Genomic DNA, 19060 nt, shown 5'->3' with positions numbered 1-19060 from the left:
ACGTTTTCTCAGTTTGCATGGGCATTTTTGCCAAGTGGCTGCCTTCTAAACCCATTATCCAACATAAATTTATTTTCAGAATTAAAATAATTCTAAAGATTAATTTCAACCCTTTTAACCCTACCCAAAATTAAATGTGCCCATTCATAATTAATTTGGCTAGGCCATTTGCAACCTCAAATAGTCCCCAAACTCTCTTGACTCTTAAAATGACATCAATCAATCAATGCTAGTCCCTAGTGTCATCACTAACACTTATTGGCTAAACAATTGTCCTAGGGTCAAAATTGACATCAATTAACCACCAAAATCCAATTGGCATAACTCATCACAACTTTTGCCTTTGACACCCACTGTATCCTCGGGATCCTTCGCCTATTACCATGAAATAACTACCATGTGCAAGATGTACTAAACAACCTTGCATATTTAATTAATAACTTAATCAAATATTATCGACAAGATTAAAGCATCTGAAAATTTCACATCCTCATGATAAGCCTACCCCTTGAAATCCTTGCAAGTATCCTCAATTGCATTGCATTGTGCCAAAGGAAAAGCATACTACACTGGGATTTCCATAAGGCATCACAGTCACAATATTAGCCACTGATGTCTAACCATGCTACATGCCCCAAACCTTGCTGAAAACTTACAAACAACATATACATGACATAAATCTGAAAAACGATCTAGAATTGTTGCTAGGAACCCATTGGATGCATCCATAACTCATGTTTCTTAATTGTTGTGACTTCACAACTATAGTAAAGCATATTCTCAGCATAAACCATGGCTGAAACTATCAGTGACATTTATTAACATACTATTGTCCATGGAACTAGTTGTAAACTATTTAAAACTGAGCATAAACTGATCATAAATTAATCACTTGCAGATCTGAGAATTGACCACAAAATGTTGCAAAAACTAATGCAAATTTGATCTCAAAAGTGGCCATAAATGGTTCTCAAACTAATCAAAAATTGGAGTAAAATTTATCAGAATTTGATCTCAAAACTAAGGCAAAAGCTCATGCCCAATTAATCATGAACTAATCCCAAATTGATTCAAAGTATAGTCTCAAGCTGCGGTAACAACTATACTCATTTGTATACATCTCATAGTGGCTAGCACACCAAAATAGTGATCTCATGGCAGACATACTGCCAACACCGTACCTTGGATACATGTTGAATACATCTAAGATCCACTATATACGAGATTTATCCAAAACTGTCACCCTCAATCACCTCAAATGGAGCTTTGCAGTGCAACTACGCACTATGTTGATGTAATCAAACTCAATCAATGGCAAATACTCCTCCCATTGTGCCTTGCAGTTTAAAACATAGCACCTCAAAAGAATCCAACACTCTAAAATTTGCTTTCTCACACTAACTATCTGTCTATAGAAGGAAGAATCATAAGAATTTTAGCGTGGTATCCATATTCTCAAACAACCCCTTTCAAAATAAACTGGTCATCCAAGGGTGTCAATCACTAATGATCAATTCTAGCATACCATGATCCTTAAAGATGTGTTGCAGAAAAAAAATCATGTCATATGATCAACCTTTATTTTCTTCCTCACCGAAATAAAATAGGCATGTTTGCTAAACTTGCAAAGGATAGTCCATATCCCATCATTCCTTGTAGATATCCTAGGATGTTCACGAATAAAATCCATTGCAATGCTCTTCCAAGGCCTATCTAGAATAGACAAGGGCTGCTACAAGCCCGGCATCTTTTGCCTATCATGCTTTACCTTTTGACATGCAATGCATGTCCTAACAAACTGCTCTACATCATGCCTCAAAGTTGACCAATAAAAGAAATGCTCCACTGCCTTGACTATGGCATCAATACCTCTATGTTCTATATACAGAGGAGCATGACTTTTAGTGAGAACTCTAGGCCTCAATTGCTTTGTGTCACACAATCATCCATGCATCATTAGAAATCCATCTCTAAGCACAAAGTGTTGGGTGTAAAGGCCCTTTACGCGCTCTTCCGTGTATGTATTACTTCACACATATGAACCCACCCTAACGGGTGTAAGTGTATTGTACCCTAAGTATAAATACATTCTTTTATTCTTTGTGTGTACCACACTGATACACACCTATCCGTCGACTCACTCTCATACAATCTCACTATTTAGCACTGTTGAGCACCTCAACTATTGTGTCTGCCCTCTCTCTTGCTTCTGCTTCTGCTTCTGCTCATCAAACTAGTATCAAAGCTGCAATGGTTTTTTGCATGCCACAGACAGTAGTCGCCAACTTCAAGCTTGACAGGGTAGCGACAGATGTCAGGCTTAGGTTACACGCAAGAGTGTTACAGACGTAACAGTCTGGGGACTATTAAAGAGCAGGCAACCAGTCAACAATGCACGGGCATCAGACAGATTGACAACCAATCAACGGACTAAAGACCAGTGACAGGCAACTGCGCGTGTCGGGCGACTGGAGGAGGCGTGCGTCAGACACGCACGTGTTACGAGGACAGGGTGTCGGGCTGCACGGACGACGGACGTCATGCGGCCGCACGAACAACGAGCAGAAGGTCAACTGCTAATTTATTTATTTTCATTTCATCTTATTTTTTCCTCTCTACCAGATGTTCACACATACAAGCACAAAGACAAATCTGATTCTCAAAATTTGGGGCTTTTCCCAGATTTGATGACAAACACATGATTCAGTGATTTCTAAACCATAAATTGCAGACAATGAGTGCATGAGTTTTGGGGATTTTCCAATTCAAGTGAAATTTTCGCTTGGTTGAGCCAATTTCTTGGAAATTTGTGTACTCTTGGACCTCGAAATTTGGGGCTTTTGCAAAATTCATGAAATTTCTACAACATTTAACCGTACTTGATGCTCAAGAAGATGTATTTATGCAATTGGAGCAGATTCACTACAGAAATTTTGGGATTTCTCACATTGGTGATGTATTTTGAGTCGTTTTGAGACAAGACTGTGAAATTTGCAGCAAATTCACTGCTGAGTGAGAGCCTTTTGAGTTTTGGATGCTTCAAATGTTGAAAAAGGACAGCTTCTCTTGGTACATGTATTGCTGAATACTCATTATGCAGTGAAACAGTGGTAATTGCAGCATTTGGGTCATTGCATTTGGGAATTTTGGTGATGTATTACTGAAGTGGGAGCTATCCTTAATGCAAATGTATCAGATTTGATTCGTGCATATGCTGTAATCAGTACTTGAGACTGAAATTCGCAGCTGAACGTCTACTTCTTGGACATCTTGGAAGTACAAGAGTGTGTACTTGCTCTTACAATTCAGCAACCTTGCTAGTGGTTGAAAGCATTCAGCCCTTTATTGCAGCTGTGTATTGCTGAAGATGGCTGGCAATGCATCTACATCTAAAACAAAGAATCTCTTTGAAATTCGTAAATTCGATGGCAATGGCTTTGATCTTTGGAAAGATCGTATGCAAGGTATACTCTTTCTAAAAGATTGTGATGATGCTCTAGAAAAGCATAAGCCTGTTGCTTTGTCAGATAAGGATTGGGCTAAAATGAATAAAAAGGCCATTACTTACATTAAAATGGCCATCACAGATGGTATCTTGGTTGATATAAAGGGGCTTGATAGTAGCCTATGTAGTTTGGGAGAAACTCAAGGCTACCTATGAGAATACAACTCTTGTCAATCAGATACATCTCATGCGGAAGTTGGTCAACTTGAAGCTTGATGAGTCCAAGCCTGCCTCAGAGTATTTTTATGCCTTCACTGGTATTTTGAGTCAGTTACAGAATGCAGGTTTGCCAGCTTTTGATCCTAAATTGAGGGTTGTCTTCTTGCTCATGACCCTGCTGATTCATCGGAAGCATTAGTTGTGTCATTGAGCAATAACCCCAACTTGACATTTAATGGTGTGCTTGGTTCTATTCTAAATGAAGAGATTAGATACAAGGCAAGTGGGAAAAACTGTGGATCAACCTACAATGTAAGAGGAGGAACTGAAAAAAGATATAATGCTGCAAATAAAAACAAAAATCGCAGCAAAAGCAAGGAAAAACAGCAAGATGTAACTTGTTATCCATGTGGTCGCAAAGGGCATAAAAAGCCCGATTGCATGTACTTTAAAAAGGAACAAGAACGCAAGAAGCAAGCTAATACAAAACGCAAAAAGAATGACAAGGATGGTAGCTCTACCTCTAAAGAGATAGAAAAAGTAAATGCGGTATCTAGTGTTGTTATTGAGGAAATAGAAGATGATAAAGATGCTGATTTGCTGGTTGCATTTTCCGATCCGCTTGTCATAACAGTGGAGAACATGTATATCACTAAAACAGATGTGATAGATTCTTTGTTGTCAGCTCATGATGGTTTGTCACAATCGTGGATTGTTGACAACGGTGCTTCTTTTCATGTAACTCTATCTTTGGAGTGTTTTTCTACTTTTACAGAAGGTAAACTTGGAAAAGTCTACCTTGGCAACAATCATGCATGTGATATTGAAGGAATGGACACCATATACCTGGCTCTAGAAAATGGTCAAGAATTGATTCTTCATAATGTTAGGTATGTACCTAGTATCACGAAGAGCTTGTTTTCTGTTGGGCAACTAGGCAGCAAAGATTACTTCACTACTTTTGGTGGTGGCATGTGGAAAATACCGAAAGGATCTATGCTAGTCACCAGAGGTGGTAAAAAGGGGACTCTCTACTATCTCTACTGCAAGGCACTTCCTAGAAAGTTTATTGCAGTTGCTAAAGTACAGTCACACATGGAGTTATGGCACAAGCGTCTTGGACATATGAGCCAAAAGGGTTTGCAGGCACTCTCTTCACTTGGAAGAGTTGATATGAAAAGCTCAAAGCTTGACTTTTGTGATGATTGTGTTTTTGGTAAACATATAACGAGTCCCTACTCTCATGGAGCCTCTAGGAAGGCATGTATCTTGGATTTAGTTCATTCTGATGTTTGTACCATGCCAATAAAAACTCATAGTGGTTTCCGTTATTTCGTGTCTTTTATTGATGACCATTCCAGGAAGCTATGGATCTACTTGCTTAAGCAAAAAAGTGAGGCATTGGATGCTTTTAAAAGGTTTTATGCATTGGTTAATACTCAAAAAGGCTTAAAGTTAAAATGCATAAGAACAGATAATGGGGGAGAGTATGTGTCTAAAGAATTCAATAAGTTTTGTGATGACAATGGGATTAAACGAGAGCTTACAGCTCCTTACAATCCATCATCTAATGGTGTGCCTGAGCGAATGAATCGCACATTATGTGAGAAGATTCGGTGCATGCTGTCCACAGCTAATCTCTCGCAATTGTTTTGGGGAGAGGCACTAAAAACCACGGTGCATATTTGCAACCGATCTCCATAATGCTATGTACATGTACCTGTTGATAGCAGAACCACAGCTGGGATGTGGTATTTAATGAGTCAAAGCTGCTAAAAAATGTCACATCTAATGACCCAAACACAAAGAAAGTTAAATTTCAGCATGATCAGTTACTTGAGCAGCCATCAGCCACTAAAAATTCAGCTCCTTTTGAAGCTGATTATGACAATCAGCGTATCATTATTGAACCAGATGAAAATGGGCGGCAAGGGGATGTTGTGAACATTAGCTTGAGCACCAAAATCAGCATGCTGAAAATGAATTACAGCAGCCTGAAATTGTATTACAGCAACTTGAACATGTAGTTCAGCAGCCAAACAATGAGGTCATTGACATTTCCTTGGATGTGAATCCATTACCTAATAACACAAATCATTGGGTAAAAAGGTCTACACGTGTCAGAAGACCTATAGAAAGATTTGATCTTTCTTTGGACTACATTTTGCTCACAGATGAAGGTGAGCCTCTTACGTATAAAGAGGCCTTATCATGTGAGTTAAAGAAAAAGTGGAAGCTAGCTATGCAGGAAGAAATGAAGTCATTGTATCAAAATGATACTTGGGATTTGGTTACATTGTCCAAGGATAGAAAAGCCATTCCTAACAAATGGGTTTATAAAATCAAATGTGTGGATGGCAAACCCAAATACAAAGCCAGATTTGTGGCTAAGGGCTATACACAAAAGGAGGGCATTGATTTTCAGGAAGTGTTTTCTCCTATTGTCAAAATGACCACTCTTCGAGTGTTATTTGCTATTGTAGCATCTATGGATTTTAAACTTGATCAAATGGATGTTAGAATTGCATTTCTACATGGTGATCTGGAAGTACATGAAACAACCCGAAGGCTTTGTTATACATAGAAAGGAGAGCATTTGGTGTGTAAGCTTAAGAGAAGCTTGTATGGTTTGAAACAGGCTCCTAGACAATGGTATAAAAAGTTTGATACATTCATGCTCTCACATAGATTTAAAAGTAGTGCACATCACTGCTTATATATTAAGAAGGCTGATGATAAAAGCCTTATTATACTTGTGCTTTATGTGGATAATATGCTTACCAGCAAAGCCAGATTAATGCATTGAAAAGGCAGTTGAATTCAGCCTTTTCTATGAAGGATTTAGGTACAATTGAACATATTTTGGGCATGTGTGTAACACAAGATAGAGAGCAGCAACTCTTATTTCTCTCACAAGAAAAGTACATCAGCAAAGTACTTGATCGTTTTTCTATGGCTGATGCTAAGCCTCTTGGAGTACCTTTTCCACCTTATCTTAAGCTTAGCAAAGCAAACTGCCCAAAAGATTATAAGGCAGTCAGTACTATGAAAGGTGTTCCTTATGCTTCAGCTTGTGGTTCACTCATGTATGCTATGGTTGCCACTAGACCTGATATTGCTTATGCAGTGGGAGTTGTAAGCAAGTTCATGTCAAATCCTGGCAAAGCACATTGGGAAGCAGTGAAATGTATCTTATGGTACCTTAAGGGCACACAAAGAAAATATATTTGCTATGGCAAGGGTACGTTAGACCTGCAGGGGTATTGTGATGCAAACATGGCAGGTGACTTGGATACTTGCAAGTCTACTAGCGCGTATATCTTTACCTTGACGGGTGGGGCGGTTTCTTGGTGCTCTAGATTGCAAAAAATAGTAGCACTCTCTACCACACTGAGGCTCAATATATTTCAATCACTGAAGCTTCAAAAGTAGTTTGGCTTGGTCATTTGGTCAAGGATTTTGGGTTGCCCACCAAAACACCTCTTAGATGTGATAGCCAAAGTGCTGTATGCCTGGCTAAAAATGCCATGTTTCATACACATACCAAACATATTGATGTTCGGTATCATTTTACCAAATAGGTTCTGGATGATGATCTAGTCACCCTAACTAAAATCAAATCACAAGATAACCCTGCAGATGTTCTCACTAAAAGTCTTGCAAAGGCTCCACATGAGCATTGCATCACACTTGTGGGAGTTGGTTAAAGGTTCGCTCCGAATCTTTTAAGTGGGAGGTTGTTGGGTGTAAAGGCCCTTTACGCGCTCTCCCATGTATATATTACTTCACACATGTGAACCTAGCCTAACGGGTGTAAGTGTATCATACCCTAAGTATAAATACATTCTTTTATTCTTTGTGTACCATGCTGGTATACACCTATCCATCGACTCACTCTTACACTATCTCATTGTTCAGCACTGTTGAGCACCTCGACTATTGTGACTGCCCCCTCTCTCCGCTTCTGCTTTTACTCATGCTCATCACAAAGTGCTCATCGCTCTAGCCAGTGCAAAGCTAATCATAAACATTAGCAAAGTCCGAATGAGTAGCATATTGCTTTTTTATGGCATCGAACTCAATGTGATAAACCATGTTGACAGCTAAAATTTGTGGCTTACGTGACAGTGCATCAACCACAATATTCTTTTTACCATGGCCTATCTATACTGAAAAATCAACCCCCAACAAATAATGTTTATGTATAGACAGTGCATGAATTACAACCAAGAGTTTTTTCTCATTAGACCTGCAAATTCTTCTCTACACCATGGAGAATACAGCTCTCATAGGCCACAACTCAATCTCCTTGCATAAGAATAGCTCCAATGCTATTACCATATTTATCACCCTGAACCACGAATGTCTTCCCTAGATCAAGAAACACAAGCACAAGATTTGAAGTCATCTTTTCATTCAATTTTTCAAACGCTAAAATTTACACTGCTATCCATCTACATGGCACGTTTTTCTTCTGCAAAGCATGCAATGGAGATACAATTTCAACAAATCCACGTGTATACTTTTTGTAATAAGAACATAACCCTAAGAAGCCGCGGATCTCATGTACATATCTCAAAGGTGGCCATGATCGTCTTGCCTCAACCTTTGCAAGGTCCATACAAATACCATCAACCAATACAATATGCCCCAAAAAGTGGATCTCATGCAAAAAGAATTCACTTTTTATGTCATTGATAACTAGTCTATACTTACGCAGTTCATTGAATACAATGTCCAAGTGTTTTCTATACTCTGTTTCTTTCTTTGAATAGATAATCATGTCATCAAAAAAAGTATCCACAAATCCTCTATATGGCCTAAAGATGCAATCCATTGTCCGATTGAAGGCATGAGAAGGAACTCATATAAGCCAAAAGATATCCTCGAAGCTGTCTTAGGCGCATCCTCCAGTCTAATATGTATTTGATGATACCCACTTTTCAAAAGCATACACTTAAATATGGACGTCCCTTGCAATCTATCCATAACATCATCGATCCGAGGGATCGAAAAGCTGTTGTTTATCGTGATCTAATTCAAAGCGTGATAATCAATACACATATGCCATGAACCATCCTTTCTCTGCACCACAAGCACTAAAGAACAAAAAGAAGATGAGTTGGGCTAGATTAGCCCTTTTTCTAGCAACTCATTCACCTAACTCATAATCTCCTCCTATTGGGCTGCATTGACTCTATAGAGTAGCTTATTACGTAGGCTACTTCCTGGGATAAGATTTATGGCATCATCTTTAGACCTTTCAAGCGATAGCTGCTCTAGATGTGACTAAGAGAAGCAATTAGCATACATTTTCAAAAATAACGTATGATCCTTCTCTAACTTAGACATATTTCCAACATTCTCACTATCATCTTTATCCCTAGTAAAAACCAAGTACACTAAAAGATTATTTTTTATTACTTTAAAAATGGCAGCAACAAATACAATAAGGACATATTTCCCTTTTAGTTTTACATCAAGTGTCAGTTACATGCATACGGTGATACCATGGCATTCTCACCAATACATCACAACCCTCGAGTGGAGCAATGAAGAACCCTTCGCTATCCACATATACCTGTATACGCAACCAAATCTTTCCAATAAGCGGTGTAATGGGCTCTGCATGACTTTTATATGTCATTCGAACTTCCCCAATAGATTCTATCTCATTCTCTGTGATACCTAGAGGGGCTACCATGTCTACAAAGATGAAGTTGGCTCATGCATCACCATCAAAAAATATCAATGCATGCTGATCCCTAATTTTGTCACATGCTCTGTATAACTCAGTTGCATCATTATTGGACTAATCACTAATAACATTGAGCACCAATCCTACTGATGTTTTAGGCTTCTTTCCCTAAGAATCTCCCTGATTTTTTTATTTTTCAGCTTGCCACCTATTGGAACGATCCCTTGCAACGTGACCCTCCTATTCACAAATAAAGCATTTATTACCAATCGACAATTCTACAAATTGTGTCAATATTTTCAAGCCCTTTTTTTGTTATTTTGGTCTCTTTTTAGACTGATTTTTAGATCAAAAATTAGGATTTAGCAAAAGCCTCGAGAAGCACGCCAGAAAATTGGAAGCTCCAAGACTTGGATTTTTCAAAGCTAAAGGTGAATTTCACCTAAATTCAGGTGGAGGACTAGCCAGCCATTGAATTTGGGGCATTTTCATCCTCTTAGAAGTGGGTGAAAGCCAATTGATTGCCCGAATCAAGTGGCAAATCAGATTGAAGACTTGCTGGTCACTTTGGACAACACGGAGAGTTTGGATTGCAAAGGGATAGGGAGAATCCCATTGTAAATCAACTTTTTCTTCAATAAAGCTAAAGAAATACCGAAAGGAGGGCCAATTTTGGGACCAATCGAGTGTGCATTGTCCAAGATCAATAGGTAAATTTGTATTTTCAGATTTGCATTTGTTATTAGCTGCTGTAATTAAGTTGTAATCAGGGATTTACCACCCATCCACAAAAAGAAGGCTAGTTTCACGACTACCATTAATTAATTAATTAATACCAATCTAGTCAATTTAATTATGGATGTACACATTTAATTTTAAGCAAGATCAAAATAACTAAATATATTTTTCAAAAATATTTAATTTTGAAAATCAAATTAATGGCTAAATAATGTTGTAAATGGATTTAGAAGCTTGCTACTTGGCAAAAATACCCACGTAAACTGAAAAAACGTTTTTGGATGCTCAAGAGATGAATTCAATCAATGTTAAAGGTAAAAGTTGTGATAAGTTATGCAAACTAGGTTTTGAAGGTCAAATGTCAATTTTGGCCCCATAACAATTATTTAGTTAATAAGTATCAGTGGTGACACTAGAGACTAGCATTAATTAATTAATTAATGTCAATCTAGCCAATTTAATTATAGATATACACATTTAATTTTGAGCACGATCAAAAGAACTAAATTTATTTTTAAAAATTATTTAACTTTGAAAATTAAATTAATGGCTAAATAATGCCGGAAATGGATTTAAAAGATTGCCACTTTGCAAAAATACCCATGCAAATTGAAAAAATGGTTTTGGGGGCTCAAGAGATGGATTCAGTGGATATCAAAGGCAAAAGTTGTGCTAAGTTATACAAACTGGGTATTGGTGGTCAATTAGTATCAATTTTGGCCCTAAGACAATTGTTTAGCCAATAAGTGTTAATGATGACACTAGGGACAAGCATTAATTAAGTAATTAATACCAATATAACCAATTTAATTATGGATGGGCACATTTAATTTTGAGCAAGGTCAAAAAAACTAAAATTAATTTGCAAAGTTATTTAAATTTGAAAATTAAATTAATGGCTGAATAATACTGAAAAATGAGTTTAGAAGACTGCCACTTGGACAAAAATACCCATACAAACCAGTTAAACGTTTTTGGGCACTCAAAAGATGGATTCAATCAATGTCAAAGGCACAATCGTGCTAAGTTATGCAAACTAGGTTTTTGTGGTCAATTAATATTAGTTTTCATCCCAAGACAATTCTTTAGCCAACAAGTATCAATGGTGACACTAGACACTAGCATTAATTAAATAACTAATGCCAATCTAGCCAATTTAATTATGAATGTACACATTTAATTTTGAGCAAGATTAAAAGAACTAATTTTATTTTACAAAATTATTTAATTTTGAAAATTAAATTAATGGCTAAATAATGCTGAAAATGGATTTAGAGGCTTGCTACTTGACAAAAATACCCACACAAACTGAAAAAACGTTTTTGAAGGGCTCAAGTGATGGGTTTAGTCGATGTCAAAGGCAAAAGTTGTGCTAAGTATGCAAACTAGGTTTTGGTGGTCAATTGGTATCAATTTTGGCCCCAAGACAATTGTTTAGCCAATAAGTATCGGTGGTGATATTAGCACCTAGTATTAATTAATTAATTGATGTCAATCTAGCCAATTCAATGGCTTGGCCAATTTAATTATGGATAGGCATATTTAATTTTGAGCAGGATTAAAAAAACTTTTTAAAAAATTAGAATTATTTAATTTAGAAAACTTAATTAATGGCTAAATAATATTGAAAAATGAGTTTAAAAGACTACCACTTAGCAAAAATACCCATACAAACTGGAAAAACGTTTTTAGGGGCTCAAGAGATGGATTCAATGGATCTCAAAAGTAAAAGTTGCTAAGCTATGCAAATTGGGTTTTGGTGGTCAATTGGTGTCAGCTTTGGCCCTCAGATAATTGTTTAGTCAATAAGTATCAATGATGACAATAAGGACTAGCATTATTTAATTAATTAATGCCAATCTAGCCAATTTAATTATGGATGCGCACATTCAAGTTTGAGCAAGGTCAAAAGGACTAAAATTAATTTTCACAATTATTTAATTCTGAAAACGAAATCAATGGCTGAATAATGCTGGAAAATGGGTTTAGAAGGCTACCACTTGTGGCAAAAATACCCATATAAATTGAAAAACCGTTTTTGGGGGAGGGAGAGAGAGAGGGAGAGAGAGAGCAGGCTGAGAGAGAGAGAGAGGGAGAGAGGAAGGGAGAGAGAGCAGGCTGCTAATCAATTAGTGCACCAGTGGAGACCCATCTAGGCAAGAGATGGCAGCCCCAATACCTTCTAGAAGGCAAGCAACAACAAAATTTACACCTTCTGAGGCTACCAACAACAGATTGGGCCTGGCAACTGCATTTTTCGGGCTCTTGGGCAGCCCGCAACAACTTCCTAGCAATCCTAGATAGGGTAGCAATCAATGAAGAGTCTTCTATGAAGAAAATCTGAGATTTCTCTCTATAGCTTTCTCTCATCTTCTCCAATCTATTCTCTAATAATCTTAGTAAATCTCAGCCTTTTGGAGCAAATCTTCAGCCATTTTTTGTGGACAGCAAAAGGGTTTCTGCTGTAAACCCTAAATTTATGCAAAAATTAGGGTTTACAACCCACCTTGGGACCCATGCCAATAGGAGAAGGCATCATACACTGAAATCAACACCTAGAATTCATGGAATTGACAAAGATTTTATATGCCAGACCATCCATTGTGAATTGGGGTAACATTTGGCCAGTTGGTGGTTCCATTTGTGCAAGTCCTAGGTGAAAATAAAGGGGCAATTGACCCGAATTGCTTGCTAATTGATTGTACAGCAAGGGGCTTTTGGGTCAGCAAATGAGATTGTGGAATCTCAACTTGTAATCAATTCATTAGCAATTAAAGTCAAAGAAATACCGAAAGGGACATCAGTTTTGGGGCCAACTGGGGTGTCTAATATTCAAGATTGATAAGGTAATGTGTAGAAATTTGTATTTGCTTTATTTTCACGACATATTCAGTTTATGCTCATTTATTAATTGTTGTAATTAAGACCTTGATTAGGTATTATCACCCTATCTGAGTAGGAAGGCTAGTTTCACCCCATGAAACACACACATTGCAGCCTTGAAGGCTGAATTGCAGCATGCATTTGATATTACAAATCTTGGCCAATTGCACTATTATCTTGGCATTCCATTCACTATAGCAACAGTCTAAGTACATTGGGTAGTTCCTTGAGCATTTTCAAATGCAAGACTAAAAGCCTATACTCTACTTGAAACATGCCACAAGTTTACAATCAAGGATACAGGAGATCCAATAGATGCTTCTCTCTATCAGCACACTATGGGATGTCTATTATACTTGTATAACACATAGCCAAATGTTCAGTTTGGGCTTTCTCAATTGGCATGCTTCATACACAACCTTGGCACTAAGCATTGACAAGTAGTAAAACATGTCTTCATTATCTTAAAGGCACTCAATCATTGGGCCTCTTTTACCCTAGAGGCACTTCTCTTTTGCTTACAAGCATTATGATAGTGACTGAACTAGTTGATTTGACATGTGAGTGTCCACTAGAGCTAATTGTTTTATGATTGGTAATTTGTGTATCTCTTGACTGAGCAAGAAGCAGTCTACAACAGCCACATCCAACTGTGAAGCTGAATACGAGGCAACATTTACAACTACATTGGATTGTGTATGGTTCTGATGCCTTTCGGTTGATCTCAATGTGGGACAACAGTCATCCACTCCTATCTATACTAACAATTAGAGTGAAATGGCAATTGCAAGGAACCCAACTTGCACTAAGTACATTGAGGTGGGAGAGGGTCATTACGCTTATCGTGTTTCTCCATTGTTTTGGTGTGAACACTCCCTTATCCGCGGGTACTTTTACCTTCTAGCTAGAGAAGGGTTTTTTTCCCTTGTGAACATCCACCTCAAGTGTGGTATTTAGTAACTTAGGGATTGTACTTTCATTCTATCTTTACATTAGTGGATGTCGTATTCCAACACACTTTGCTCTCTTGATGTTTAGTGAGTATCACATGCAAGCTGGGCGTTAACCTAAGAAGAGGAAGAAGGTAGAGGAATTGGAGGTGGTCAAAGAGGCAAATGAAGGAGAGAAAGAAGGTAGAGGAATTGAAGGTGGTAAGAGAGAGGTAGAGGAAGAGGAGGTTAGAACTTGAGACCTTGAGGTGCATGAGACAAGTGAGAGGAGTCCCTTTTTAATAGAGACTAGCCAGCACTAAAATCCAAACGGCCAAAAAAACTGGCTTGAAAATTGTCAAAAAGCATGCAACGGGGTCTCTTTTTGCAACTATAATTGTCTCTTACTTTGATGGAAATGGTCAAATCTCTTTAATTGTCTGTACCATGCGAATCCTGAATGGTTGTACAAATTTAACGGGCCTAGATGGATCCATCTAGGACAAAATGCAACAATGTTCGAGGAGACCTTTTTTCAATAGTCTATGGTGGCAATTCTTTTTAGTCTATGGTGACAAATTTTTCTAGACCTAAGCACAAGAAGCTTCTTGGGAATCGCCAATGGTTCCTCAAATCACACTACCTAGGAAGAAACAAGTAGTCAAGGCCAAGAAGATGGTGACCTTGAGGTTCAATGACAATGGGATGAAAGGCATGTCTACAGTTGCATGCTAGATATGGATAGCGCATTGTTACCAATGCAATAGACAAATGAATTTAATATTCTTCTTTTGTAGGAGATAAATTCCAGCGGTACAAGGAGTCTCAAGAAGTTGGACAAGCATGTTAACACATCTTTTAGTGCACCATCACAAACCCCCCCCCCCCTTCCCCCTTTTCTTTTCTCTTTGTATTTATGATATTTTGTTGGAAGACTGTAGAGAACCACAACACTGTTGTGCAGGCATATATGCTGCCTATGTTAGAGCAGATTGTGTTGTAGCTACCACTCGTGAGAAGAGAGAGAAGTAAATCGAGGACAACTTTGTAGCAAAGGGTCTTTGAAGGAGAAAAAGGATAAGTCCAAGGACAATGGGAAGACATTTGCAAGGAGGTAAATTGGTTGTATAAGTTTTAATTATTTACAGTGAAAACTGTTTAGTGTTGACAACCTCCTCCAAGGTTCAAAGCTCAATGCCATCAACCAAGGAGAATTCTTTTGTGACAGAGCATCACCACTTCATGCTGGTCACCTCAACATGCATCACCAAGTCTGCATAGGAAGCTGTCAGGTGCCCTATACTGTTAACAGCACTGACATGCCGAGCGCTAAGATTGGTAGCTTGTAAAGCTTTTGTAACAATGTTTAAACAAAAGCTGTTGTATCTAAGAAATGAAACAAACACGTAAAACTGAATGTATCACAACTAAGTTTCAGAAAGGCCAAAAAAGTGTCTTTGAACACTATCCCAATGTTTTCCACATCAATAGTAGGAGAACAACCAAAAGAATTGGGAAAACATACCAGCAGGCTAGTTAATGTCTGTATCTGGAATAACAGGCCTCAAAAACTTGCTAGGTTCCTTCTCTGCATCCCTATAACCTCCGCGTCTTAAAACCTTGTCAGGCAAGGGACTGAGAGGAATTATCATATCTTCGTCAATCACACCATCCAATATCCCATACTCCATGGCTTCTGCTGGAGACATGTAGCGATCTCTATCAATATCTTTCTCCACGTTCTCATAAGGGCGACCAGTAATCTCAGAATAGATTCGAGTAACGTTTCTCCTATGGTGCATGGCTTCCTTTGCCTGGATCTCCACATCAATTGCCTGGCCACTTGCACCTGCCAAGGGCTGATGAAGCATAATCCGAGTGTTTGGCATTGCAAATCTTTTGCCCTTAGTACCTCCTGCAAGCACTATGGCAGCTGTAGATGCAGCCAGACCAAAAGCAACAGTACAAACATCTGCGCGACAAAGCTGGATAGCATCATAGATGGCCATAGCTGCACTGCGTAGCAAAACAAGAGCAGATATAGTATGAAGTATCAGAAAGGGACAAAGCCAATGGCAACTAAGTTCCAAAACGTTGGTGACTGCAGAAGAAGAAAGCAACGTAGAAGAGATACACTTGCACAGTTCAAAAAGTGATGCAGGAACGGCGATAAGGCAAAAGACTGTACGTAGATGTCTTGAACAAGCTACAAACGGAATCACATTTGGCATCCATGAAATGGCGAAGAATTCCGCGAGCAGAAACTCAATAGTAAACCTTACCTTGTGGCACCTCCGGGACTATTGATGAATAGGCGGATGTCTGCACTGGCATCTTGAGCATCCAAGAGAAGCAATTGACTGACAATCGCGTCGGCAACATACTCGTCCATGTTAAAGCCCAGAAAAATGATGCGTTGGCGAAGAAGGAGGCCCATAACATCGGTGTCAGGGGGCCTCTGCTGCGGCGTCGGAGGAGCCTGAGTAGCAAAGGAAGTCAAAGCCTGAGCTGCAGACAGAAACTTGGCAGCAGAAGAGCTCAAGCTGGCCTTCCTTGAAGATCCCTCGACCCGAAAACCATGGTGAGACGGTAAGATGATAGGTTGCGAGCGCAGAGTGGCAAAAGAGGAAGCAATGGAGGAAGAGCGTGCTGATGGTTCTGGCCTGGATGATGAGGGCGGGAAGGAAAGAACCCGGAGTATGGTTGCCATGGGAGTCTACAGATCCGAACTCGTTAAGTATTTCACTCCGGAGTCATCGTCGTCTGCCTTGCTAATGGAGGCTATCTCTTATCATAAGTTAAAGAATCATCGAGATGCTTCTTGTGCGATGTGGTGAAGGTTGTTTCTAAGTCACCGCCTATGAAATTAAAGTACATCCACGTATTGAATAATAGATTCTCCCTAAGCTTCTTTTTCTTCCATCACTATGAACCGAGAGCTCTGACCTGTCACTCGAGTATCCAGTGAGGAGCATGAAGAAAGATGAAGCTCCAACAAATCACTCGAATATGCACTGCATTAGGAAAGATGAAACTCCAATTTCCCTGTCCGATGATTTTTTGCATGAATTATGTGTTAAGGTTTGGTATGCATGTGACAACTCTTTGTGCAAAGTGGTTCAGAGAAACCAATATCATAATTGAATTTGTAAGAACTATGTTAATTCCCAAACTTCAAAAAGAAATAATTCAAACCAATGGTGGCCATTAACAAGTCAAACATCCCTTATAAGGTGCTAGCAAAGATGCTTGCTCTCAATATCAAATTTAGATTACCTAATATTGTTCATAGGCAACAATGTGGTTTTGTGCATAAAAAGAGGTTCAAGATGCAAAACTTGAGCATGGTATTGAATATTCTCTAAATGGTAACTACTTGTTGGTGAGCAAGATTTGGACAAGGCATATGATTGGATATTGGTGTTCATGTCCTATAGAATGGTTTTGGCACTTGCTATATTGCCTCTATTGTTATCATACTAAATGCTTTGATCTCAAGAAAGGTCAATGAGGTAAGAGTGCCCCTTGCTCCATTACTTTTTGCCTTTTTAACTCAATCATTCCTTAGTTAGATTGAAAGATAGTTACAAGATGGATTGACCAAAGGATCTCGCTCCCTAGTGAAAGGATTATGTTTTCCCAAATGTTTGTTGTGACCCAAATATCATAACAATTGAGGGTTAATCTCTTGATTGCAATGGCAATCTTATATGGGTCTTTGAATACAACTTTAAAATGATCAAGAAGGGCAAGATGTTTATATTTGGGTTGTCCCTTTGGGCTTAGGTGTTTCAATGAAGCAAAGGTTTGTGTGCTATTATGAAAATTTTACATCTAAGGTAAAACTAGAAAGAGCATGCTTTTGCATCTTGTTGGCTATACAATAATCGTCAAAGGGATGCTTACTCCAACGGTGATATTTGTTGGTATTGTTTTTCCATTCTTAAAAGCTAATTGGCTCAATTGGAGAAGCTCTTTATGATCTTTTAGGAAGAAGGATACTTGGCACATTATCCCTTTGGGAACACCTCATAGCTTGTATGTCAGAAGGAGGGTCTCGTTTGGAAGCCTTACACCAAAAGAAGAAAATGATTTACTTTAACTCTAGCATTACTCCAACGGTGATATTTGTTGGTATTGTTTTTCCATTCTCAAAAGCAATTTGGCTCAATTGCAGGAGCTCTTTATGATCTTTTAGGAAGAAGGATACTTGGCACATTATCCCTTTGGGAACACCTCATAGCTTCTAAGTTGGAAGGAGGGCCTCGTTTGGAAGCCTTACACCAAAATAAGAAAATGATTTACTTTAACTCAAGCATTAGGATGAAGTTCAACCTTGGAAACAATTTCGAGGCACTAGATTGTCTATAGTTCTATTTCTAGTTTATAGTAAGGTCTAACTAGGCAAGGTGTTCTTTTCCTCAGAGTTAGCGCTCAAGCATCATCTATTGTAGAAGCCTTGGTAAATGTTCAGAGACAAAAATTTCATGATTGCAAATGGTCTAAAGAGGCTAATAGTAGGGCAGATAGTCCAGTTGGTGATAATCCTAAGATGTCAACTGCCCCATTTAGGAAAGTGATTAAGCATGGAGGGATGTATGGGACCCAAGTAGTATGGCACTTCTTAATCTCTAAGATATTGTTGATAGGTTTGGTTTAAATGAGAATTGGCTCCAAAGGGTACCTAAGGAAAAAGAAAAGGCAAAGGTTTACTTCTAAGATAAGTTATGAATCATGAAATGGTTTACTACAAAGAAAGGGTAATCTCGAGAGGCAAGGATTGGTCAAGTTAGGTGCAAAGGTGACTTTGAAGAGGTTATGGATCTTAAAGACTGTTAAGAGCTAGAAAGGTAAGGAACATCGGGACTCTTTTTATACCTTCAAAAAGAGTTGGGTGGAAGGCAAAAAGTGCTTTAAGCTAAACTTAATATTTTGGAGAGTCTTTAGAATGAGATGTTTTTTCTTTTCCCGAAAGGAGAAAAAGAATGCAATTTTAGCCTGGTGATTATGGTGTAAAGATTACCTCAAAAGCTAAAGTTATTGGCTAAGGTTGCTAAGAACAATATTCAAAAAGCTTATCTAAGTCATATAGGATAATCTATATACTCTTACTTATTCAATAATATGATTTTCACATGGATCTTTTTT

General features: G+C 38.3%; 1 protein-coding gene across 4 annotated transcripts in view; it reads right to left on the bottom strand.

The window, feature by feature from the left end:
- LOC148009555 (ATP-dependent Clp protease proteolytic subunit 4, chloroplastic-like) overlaps positions 1–16750 on the bottom strand; it is a 33823-nt gene extending 17073 nt beyond the window's left edge. For 3 of the 4 annotated variants that reach the window (XR_015689659.1, XM_087672448.1, XM_087672449.1), the window contains exons 1-2: positions 16195–16750; positions 15438–15928 (exon numbers count right to left, since the gene is read on the bottom strand). Coding sequence is in view for 3 of the 4 variants with exons in the window: in XM_087672448.1 (XP_087528574.1) it covers positions 15445–15928; positions 16195–16622 (912 nt within the window). In the remaining variant the exon portion in view is untranslated. The remainder of the gene's footprint in view (positions 1–15437; positions 15929–16194) is intronic. The other variant, XM_087672446.1, reaches the window with a different exon arrangement.
- Between the last annotated feature and the right edge of the window lie 2310 nt (positions 16751–19060).

Source organism: Lygodium microphyllum, chromosome 30 (genome assembly GCF_053477565.2).
Source record: "Lygodium microphyllum isolate KBCC chromosome 30, Lygodium_microphyllum_v1.1.10, whole genome shotgun sequence".
In the NCBI taxonomy this organism is placed as follows: Eukaryota; Viridiplantae; Streptophyta; class Polypodiopsida; order Schizaeales; family Lygodiaceae; genus Lygodium; species Lygodium microphyllum.
This window is presented reverse-complemented; position numbering and strand designations above follow the sequence as displayed.